The sequence below is a fragment of the Hippopotamus amphibius genome, chromosome 9, assembly GCF_030028045.1.
Source record: "Hippopotamus amphibius kiboko isolate mHipAmp2 chromosome 9, mHipAmp2.hap2, whole genome shotgun sequence".
NCBI classification, from domain to species: Eukaryota; Metazoa; Chordata; class Mammalia; order Artiodactyla; family Hippopotamidae; genus Hippopotamus; species Hippopotamus amphibius.
Window position 1 is genome coordinate 55,749,752 of NC_080194.1, and position 10,074 is coordinate 55,759,825.

General features: G+C 39.1%; 1 protein-coding gene across 2 annotated transcripts in view; it reads left to right on the top strand.

The window, feature by feature from the left end:
* MAML2 (mastermind like transcriptional coactivator 2) overlaps nt 1-9,840 on the top strand; it is a 344,128-nt gene extending 334,288 nt beyond the window's left edge. For both annotated transcript variants that reach the window (XM_057748803.1, XM_057748804.1), the window contains 2 exons: nt 3,509-3,620; nt 6,466-9,840. In XM_057748803.1, the coding sequence (XP_057604786.1) occupies nt 3,509-3,620; nt 6,466-7,484 (1,131 nt within the window). In that variant the 3' untranslated portion in view covers nt 7,485-9,840. The remainder of the gene's footprint in view (nt 1-3,508; nt 3,621-6,465) is intronic.
* The last annotated feature ends 234 nt before the right edge of the window (nt 9,841-10,074 follow it).

Below are 10,074 nucleotides of genomic sequence, written 5' to 3' on the forward strand. Positions count from 1 at the left end.
GACAGGTGCAAAGGGCCGGGGCATAAACTGTAAGAGATGAAGGAGAAGGAGGCTGCTGTTTTTGTGATTTTTATAAACTATTCACATTTCTATTTGTTGGGCCACCATTGAGGGTGCCTGTGCTTTTTAGCATATCCAGGAAGAAACAGGCTTTGATGCCACTTTACATTAGCATACGCTTTGTAGTCATTCGCAGCCAGTTGGCAAGGCCAGATAGACTCCTAAATTGAGACATTTTCTGATGGAAATGTATTGTTCTTACTTTCTATTATTTTCCCACCAATGAAGCACAAAGAGGAGAGTAGTACTTGTTACAATGGGCAGCAAAATTACCAACATGTTTTGTGCACCTACTATGTGCCAGGTACCATGCTGCGCTTTTACGCAATTAAAGGATTAATCCTGACAGTGGGGAGTATGAGGGAGGTCCGAGAATTATCTACATTTTACATTTTGAGATGGCGAAACTGAAGCAGGACAGATATGGGCAACAGAAGATTATTTCTATATTAGCTTTTTGGGTCCAAGATATTGGGTTACCGTGAGACATTAGTCATGAAGTTAAATTTCATGTTGCACAGAAGTAATCTCAGGGATGGCCTGTGCGTTTACACTTGCGTAGAACGGGGATGTTATTCTCTTGCAAATGGAGCAGTCTCCATTCAGTGTTGGAGTTTGGTCTTTGCTGTCCTTCAGCACAAAGTGACAGCGTGGCAGTTCTATGATAGTCCATGTGAGAGGCCACTCTAACTCATTTGTTAGTAAGTACTTTTAAGAAACTCAGGTTTCCAGAGCTGTGTAATGTTAACCCTTCGAACAACTTAAATAACCCCTTAGGAGAATAAAAAGTCAATAAGTAGATCGAATGTATGTAAAAATAAATCCAGATTTGAAATCTAGTCTTTAATGGAGCACCAAGGGCCTGATTATCACACACACACCACATGCATGAATTCTGTTTTCTTGAATAGAAACAACAGAAACACCTAATTGCGTAAGAAAATAGGATAGATGCTTTTGAAAACAAGAAGATTTCATAAAGTCCCATGCTTGGCATAAAAATCAAAACTGTCAGCTTGCTCAATAGTTTACAGCAGGAATGGTTGAATATTGCCACATTTGGGTTCATGGAACATCTCAAGCTGTTTCTTAAACATTTAGGGTTTGGGCAAAACCAAAAAGAGTTTCACCAACCACTTTTTCCCTTAATTTGTAAACCCATATTTAAAAGAAATGTAACCCATATGTTTCTGATTCATTTACACTTAGCTCATCAAAACTGTTTTATGTGAATTACTTGATACCCCCAAATCCCTGTGAGTCTTTCAAGTCTTTTTCCTTAGAAACAAGAATTTGAATTTGGTTTGTTGTCGTTTTAAAGCCACTTTTTTTTTTCCTTTATAGTAGATTTATTCTACTTAGAAGGTTTGGAATTTGTTGGGAAACTGAGAAATACATGGTTTAAGTGGGTTCTAAATTAGGTAGCCCATATTTGGCTTCCATCTAATTAACCCATCTGTTATCAGGTTTTCTTTTCTATTTATTGACTTTCCTATAATTATATTGTTCTCTGTCTACCTATGCCAACTATTTTTATCTTTGAAAAAGGGGGTTGCTTTGGGGTTCAGGCAAAATTGCAGTAAAGCAACTTTTAAAATTTCCTGATCCATGCTGAGAAACAAAAAAGCATCCTGATGTCCAGAACTGATACGATATTCACAACCAGGCTGTTTTGTTCTCTGTTAGACATAAACAATTTTACAGAACACCAAGCTCAGAGAGGATTGCTCTGAGATCATGATAAAATGAGACAAAAGAAGGCCACTTCATAATTTTGTCTAAAAATAGACATAAACAAGGTCACTGTGCAACTCACAAAATATGAAAAATTTCCCTTTTGCTAAATGAGTGACAGATAATTCTTTACTCAATCAGAGAATCAACCTCACTTTCTGACAGCTTACAACCTAGAAGAAATCCTTACTTCCTTAGAGCCTCCCTAAATCACCCAGCCAAAACCCAAATCCTGTAATAGCTTCTTTCTAATGCGCTCCTGCTGAGACACCCCATGCCCCCCCCCCCCCCCCCCCCCCCCGCCCCGTGATGTGCCTTCTTCCTCACTGCAGCATGTGATAAACCCAACAGGTGTGTTCCTGTTACTGAATGCAAATTCATATGCCCTATGCACAGAGAGGCCAAACAAACCAAAACATCAGGGTTGGGAGCAGGGAAAGGTTATTGCAGGGCCACGCAAGGAGATGGGCAGCTCGTGCCCAAAAAACCCCAAACTCCTTGAAGGGTTTTAGCAAAGCACTTTTAAAGGAAGATGAGGAAGGGGTGTGGTTAGTTGTTGCAAGCTTCTTGGTGTAGGAATCCTTTGTTTTTGTAGCTATCCATGTAGGTCAGCTCAGGATATTTCTGTAAACCTCCAGCAAGACAAATGTTATTCTCTGTTCTGCAACTTTTTATCTCTATATGAATGGACTCTTAAAGGTCAGAGCCCTAAGAATAGGTTATCCTGTACATTTCAGACTATAGACAACATTCTTTTACAAAAGGTGCAGAGCCAGCAGGACTAAGCACAGGAAAAGAACACTTCTTTCCTGCTATATTCCTAGTGGTCTTTGGCTGAGGCCACTGACAATATAAAAATAATGGCCTTATTTCCTCTGTTAGCCCCCAAACTCACCTACTCTAAAGATCTAAAGGTGGCTGATTCCAGAAGGGAGAAAAGAAGGGAACCTTGGAAATTTCTGGGCTCTGAGAATGGGGCAGAACAGCAAGAGGCCCTTGCATTGTGTGGCTGAAAAGCCTAAATTTCTGACTCAGGATTTGGTTTCAGTTCTACCACTGTGGGATCTTAGGCAAGTTACTCAACCTAAGGAAGCTTCTATTTCCTTATCTATTAAGTGGGAATAACTCATACCTACCTTCATTAGTTGTTTATGAGGGAAAAATTAGGTAATATGCACAGAATGCCTATATCAGTATCTGATAGATTATCTCCTCCTATCTTGGGTTGATATATTTAGCAAATAAAAATACAGAATGCCTGAGTGCCCTGCATTTTATCTAGCGATCTTATTCCTACACCTTCCACATTTGGTAAGACCAAAATTATATATAGTTACCCAAGTGTATCAGGAGGGTTACAAAACAAAACTAGAAATCCCCATCTCAGAAATCACAGAATTTTAATCCTTGCTGAAAGCTAATTGCAAAATAAAGAAAATGAGAGTAGTTACTAGACCCAAAACACATGTTGAATATTAAGGAGAGGTAGAAATTACACTTCCATGCAGGAAATTGAAATTGAAAAGATTTGTCTCTAAATAAGGTTCATGATTCACCACTATGACTGCAAATCATTAATAAAAACTGCTAAGGTCTATGATTCACAACTGTGACTGCAAAATTGTTCTTATATTCCTACTTTTTTGAATCTACACATTTTTACAGGTGAGAAAGTAACAATGCAGTTTAATATGTTTTCATTTGTGTTTTCAAGGAGAAAATTGCTCCACAAGATCAGATAAATAGACATTTGACAAGGCCACCCCCAGATTATAAAGACCAAAGAAGAAATGTGGGCAACATGCAGCCAACAGCTCAGTATTCTGGTAAGTGTACTTAAAAATTAATAAAAAATCTTAACTGTGCAAAGAAGAAAACTGTTCAGTTGTTAGTATTTCCTCCTTTCCGTCTCACATTTAATTGTAACATCTTTCTTAGACTCCTTCTCTAGCTCCTATGTAACTTTCAGATGAAGACCAAACTGAAATATTTTTTAGTCCACTCATCAGTTTTTCTTGCTTATTCTTGTTCCTTATTCACATATGTCAGTGCTCTTGGGACTACCTCTGAGAGTCAAAACAAAAAACAAAAAAAACGCATAAATATTTTCTAACTGCTAGGTTCAACCATTCTCTCAACTGCGTATCTTGACCCAGGTAGTGTAAGGTAAGCAGACACTTCTCCCTCATAGTCACATTTGTACCTTGCATAGAGCCCAATCTTTTCTTCTCCACTTTTGGGCTCATCTCCCAAAGACAAATAGCCTTATCACTAAAAAATAGTTGAAAAGCAGATTAAGACTTTAGGAAGTCTCTCAAAACTACCAAAGGTGGGTTACATTTAAAATATAAAGCAAAATTTCTTAATGGGTATCTCAGTATATCATAGGTGGTGGACACTACCCCTAAAATCCCTCTCCTTCCACTCTCTGAACTCCAATAGAACCTCTCTCAAACCTAGCCTTTGCTGCCCCTGCCTTCTCCCAGTCAGCATCTGTTCGAGCCTTTCTGCCCAGAACTCTTTGCACCTTCTCATGTAACCTAACCTTGTCCTCGAACTTCCCAAGTTCTCTCTGCTTTACCTGTTACCTTCATCTGTCCAGGAAGCCATAAAGGAGATTCTCTGAAGAAGGAGGGGCTATGACTATTTCTGTGTATTAACATTTTCTGGTCCTGTTAAGTGTAGTAATCAATATGTTGTTCTAATTTATTCAGACTCTTTCAAATGCATCAGACTGCCTTTTTCCACTAAAATTAGGAATGGAATGTATGTATTCCACTCTCTAAGACTGCTATGCCTCAGGGCAAAGACAGGATTCTCTGAGTCTGTCCTCAAGGAGGCTGAAAGACAAGATGGGTTTTACTTGGAACATGGCTTCTGATACCATGGCCTATCAGTGGGTTTGGGGGAAGCTAGGAGCCCTTTGAAATATTATATGAAATTCAAGGTGAATGTTTGGGCTTTTCTTTTCCCATTCATATAATAGATTCCCAAGGAGAGCTGTGTAAGGCTGGTTTGGTGGCTCTACCGTGTTAGCAGGGATCCAGGCTTCTTTTGTCTTTCTACTCCACCTTCTTGCACATGCAGCTTCCGTCATAAGGGTTGTCTTGTGGCCACCGCATCACCAGCCTTCATACCCATATTACAGATAGGAAAGATGAAAGAGAGGAAAAGGTTAAATGGCTTCCCGAATGAGTCAGATTCCCTTTTTAAAGTAGGTTTTTTTGGACACTCACCTAGTAGCTTCTGCCTTTAGCCAGAATTTATTCATATGACCCCTCTCCCCCCCATCAGCAAGGATGTTTGGCAAATGTGGTTTTTCAGGTGCGCACACTGGTGCAAAATCAAGGCTTTGTTTCTAAGGAAGACAGTGAGGTTGGGTATTTGGGAGGGACCTAGAAGTCTCTTCCATAGTGCATACAGGTATTTTCCTAAGGGAGGTATCCTTAGCATCCAGCCGCTAACCCCCAGATGGGTAAGAATCACTGCTCTAGAGCACGGTACTTCACATGACTTCTGAGAATGAAATAAACAAGCACAACACAAACTCCTTTATCATTTTTTTATTTCAATCTCAGTACAATAATAATCACCTTGCCCAGATGTTAATATTAGAAATGATGTATGAAAAACACCTAGAAGAATTTCTACCACATATTAGGAGCTTCTCATGATGATTTTAACCTTCTCCATCCAGGAAGATTTCACTGTGCTGATAAATCACTATCTGATAGGTCAAGCCTCCCTATTCAGCAGCCTGTGGTTGAATGGTCCCACATTCAATCACTTATTTACAGGTATCAGTGTAACTAGCAGACACTTTGAGGCTCCATGGATTTCCCAATACAGAAGCTAAATGCTAACTGAAAACTTGAAAGAGCAAATGCAGCTTGAGAGAGGAGGCTGGAATATCAGTGAAAGCGTAAATGAAGGAACTTGGACTTTGGCCTGAGCCTTTGAAGAAAAGATAGGGCTTGGTGAGGTAAGAAGGGCATGATGTGAGAAGGAAATGGCATGAGCAAAAGCAGCTCATGGTGTGTGGATAATAATACTGCAGTCATAACTATACCTCCTAGAGCAGAGTGCTTTCTGTATGGAAGTAGTCACTGGAGCATGGATTACATTGAATTCCAGATATTTGAAGAGAAGGGAATTTACCTATCTTATGGCAGCTTCTTGAGTGGGGATGCAGATGCAAATTGGGCATGATGTTCAAGGCCATAGATTTGGACCATTAATCTAGCAGCCATTATAGGGTTCATTATAGGGTGCATGTTCTAATTTGGACCCTGGGGTAACCAGTAGCATGGATTTCATGAGATCTGGCTAATCAAATTGTAGTCTTTGGTCTTGGAACTGAGTAAAGCTAATTCAAAGTGGAAGATTGACTATCACTTCCCCTCAGTGATTCCAGAAGAAGAATAAAGTAAAGCCTAAAAAATAACCATTCTGTTTCAGTCTTCTTTCCATAAAGTGTAAACGCTTGACCAACGGGTAACTTAGGGTGATACTTCCCCCCCAAAACTGTCTTATTCCTTTTATATAATATGCTGTGATGATTATTTCTCTTTATTTATTCTCACACCCATTGGCAGTCTCAGAGCTGATAAGCTATTGTGAATTGCTATAATTTGCTGTCACGAACTAATATAATTATCTTCTTTTTCTTAGGTGGCTCATCCACAGTAAGTTTAAACTCTAACCAGGCTTTGGCAAACCCAGTTTCAACACACACCATTTTAACTCCAAATTCCAGCCTCATGTCTACTTCCCATGGGACAAGAATGCCATCCTTACCCACAGCAGTTCAGAACATAGGGATGTATGGGAATCTGCCTTGCAATCAGCCTGGGACATACAGTGTCACTTCAGGAATGAATCAACTGACCCAACAGAGAAACCCAAACCAACTGATAGCAAATCAAAACAACCCTCTGATGCCACGGCCACCCACTTTAGGGCCCAGTAATAATAATAATAATGTGGCCACTTTTGGAGCTGGATCTGTTAGCAGTTCACAACAATTAAGACCAAATTTAACCCACAGTATGGCCAGCATGCCAGCACAGAGAACGTCGAATGTAATGATCACATCCAACACAACAGCACCAAACTGGGCCTCTCAAGAAGCGACAGCCAAACAACAGGAAGCGCTGAAGTCTACAGGAGTCCGCTTCCCCACAGGCACGCCTGCAGCCTACACTCCAAACCAGACATTGCAACAGGCGGTAGGTAGCCAGCAATTTTCCCAGCGAGCAGTGGCTCCTCCTAGTCAGTTAACACCAGCAATGCAAATGAGACCCATGAACCAAATGAGCCAGACATTAAATGGACAAAATATGGGCCCACTCAGAAGTCTGAGTCTCAGACCCAATCAGCTAAGCACACAGATTTTGCCTAATTTGAACCAGTCAGGAACAGGGTTGAGTCAGTCGAGGACAGGCATAAGCCAGCCAGCATCCCTGACAGCCGGCAGTTTTCCTTCACCCAACCAAAGTTCCAGGGCTTTTCAAGGAACTGACCATGGCAATGACTTAGCTTTTGACTTTCTCAACCAACAGACTGATAACATGGGCCCTGCCCTGAACAGTGATGCTGATTTCATTGATTCTTTATTGAAGACAGAGCCTGGTAATGATGACTGGATGAAAGACATCAACCTTGATGAAATCTTGGGGAACAACTCCTAGAGGAGAAAAGGGAGAGAATTCACAAACTCCAAGCATGAAAAGGCAGTATTTTACAAGGACTCTGTAAAAGCCAAACTGTTGACTTTTAGTTGGACTCTATGAAGATACCTTGGCTTAAAAACGGAAAGCAGAAAGTAACTGTAGTGGTGAATGTTTTGGTCCAAATGCTTGTTTTAAATCTCAAACCTGAAATTAAAAACACTGGGATCACTTTTCCCTGTCTAAACCCCAGGACACAGTATCCAGTTTATCCAAACAGAACTGTGATGTTGATGTGTAATTAGTTGTGTAAAATAGGCTTCCGAGCTCCTTTTCTCCCTGAAAGAAAAGTAATAGAACTTGTAGCTTGTTTAAACCCCACATCATGCGGAGGCACTAGTTCCAAGCAACAAGCAAAAAATTCCTTAAATTGCTCTAACAGATATATAAGTGTGGTTTAATCTCTCCACTCTGTTTTTTTCATTTAGGTTTCCTAAAACTTCCAGGGTAGATTGAAATGTTATAGATTTGTTTGGAATAACCAGTGTCCTAAGTAAAGAAAAACTGGAGAACATAGGGAACACTCAGTGGACGGTAGAATTTCTTCCCCAGATTCATCCCCTCACTTTTTCAGTTTTCCCACATACCCTCTACTTCAGCAAGATGCTGTGTCTAGTGATGAAACAAGAACACAGAGCTGGCCAACTTTTTTTCACAACCAATTTCTGAATCCAGTTTCTGAATCTTAGATTCAGTCACTCCCTGTCCTAATCACACTGAAATATTAGTGCACACTTGTCTGCTTCAGATTTCACTACTTAAAAGAGAAAACACCCCATTGGGCATTGCTATAAAGGAGATGTATTTGACCACAAATAACTTGGGGTGTTGCTTATTGTGATGATATTGCTGGTTAGTTCCCAAGCTGAGTGAATTTGAGCCTGGCCCTCTCTGCTTATTTTGATGACCAGAGACTGATTTATAAGAAAAGGAAGTCTGGAGACCAAAACTGAGATTAGGAATTATCATGTTTTGGTTGAAGATAAGAAGCAAAAGGTCAGGACCACCGTACCAAAAGGCAGGTACGGATGGGTACAAATCTATCTCAGAGGGTTTGAAGGAAAGTATAATTGAGACAAAAAACAATCTGTCCATATTTGGACACATTATTTGGGTGCACAACTAAATAGAATGTGATCTGTTGGTAGCAGTCTACTCATTCTTCTGTCCCTGATGTGATGAATCATTGCTACATGCTAGATGGGCCCTTCATATCCAGGTTTTCTCCCTCAGGGCTGAGCGTTGTATCGAGGAAAGAGTTCCTGTCGAGTCATGTAACAGATCAGCTGCAAAATGGGGAAGATGTGTGCTAATTGGGATGTATGCAAAATATTACTGTCATTTCCTCATTACAGAGGAACACAGGTTATCTTCAGCCTTTTTAGTTATACACTCACATATTCAATTATCAAATGATATTTAACTGAAATCATTTAATAACTTTAAATACTCGTTCTAAAAAAGAACACATTTTGAAAGTTCTGCAAAGTCCTCTTGCAATCTTTAAAATGTCTAGAAACACTCTTTTTCTTTTACACAATACCAACATCACTGGCCCAGATTCTTTTCTGAGCTAGATTGTAAATATAAATAAATTACTTGTTTTGTAAACTTTTGTAAAGAATATTTTGGTAGAAATACTTAAAGCATATTCTTTGGGTTATATTTATACATATGTGAAATAAATATACTATCAAAAGGTTATATTTTATACAAAACGTAAATTGTTACCTTTTGTATGCTAATATACAAAGTTTTGTATAATATGATGGTTTATTTTTAGCTCTTACTTAAACCCTAGATGGTCAAGTGGGAACTTTTGAAAAGTATCAAGAGGCTTGTTAGACAAATTTATAATCTGAAACCTCAATAAGAAAGCATTCCAGGTTTCAACTCTTTCCTTTTATTTTTCCTGCTCCCCAATTCTTTTTTAAACCCATAGTTCTTGTGTCTTGTTTGATGATTCTGCTGTGCACATTGTATCGGTCCTTGTTGCATGTGGTCTACTGTGTGTTTTCCCATTTTATAAAACGGTGTTTCTCCATGCAAAAAAGTAAGGAAAAGTTATGTACATATAAACACTTTTATTTTATGGCTCCTCCATGTTACTGTATATATCTGCCAGCACGTCCCAGTTACACTCCTGTGATTCAGCTTATTTTTACCCTAACATAAATAGTATGTTTTGTAGTGGCTATCAAATTTAAGAGATAAAGCAATCAGAATGTTTGGATTTTCTTCTATCTTAATGTGAATTTCATAATTAATGTCTATTTATTCAGCTATTCATTAAAATACAGGATTCTTTGGAAAAAAACGGTGTAGTCCATAGTTTCTGTTCATTGGCAGCCTATTACCAAAGATGACGTAATTTTCCTGTAAGCTGAGATAACGATTTGATAGACATGCAGCCAAAACTTCAGGATTTACAACTGAAAAGCTATGGGAATACCATCTCCCTTTTACAGAAATACCAGACTACTTAATTGTTGGCATTGTTTATCATTCTGACACATTATACACAAGGTAGAAGTAATTTTTGTTTTTTTTA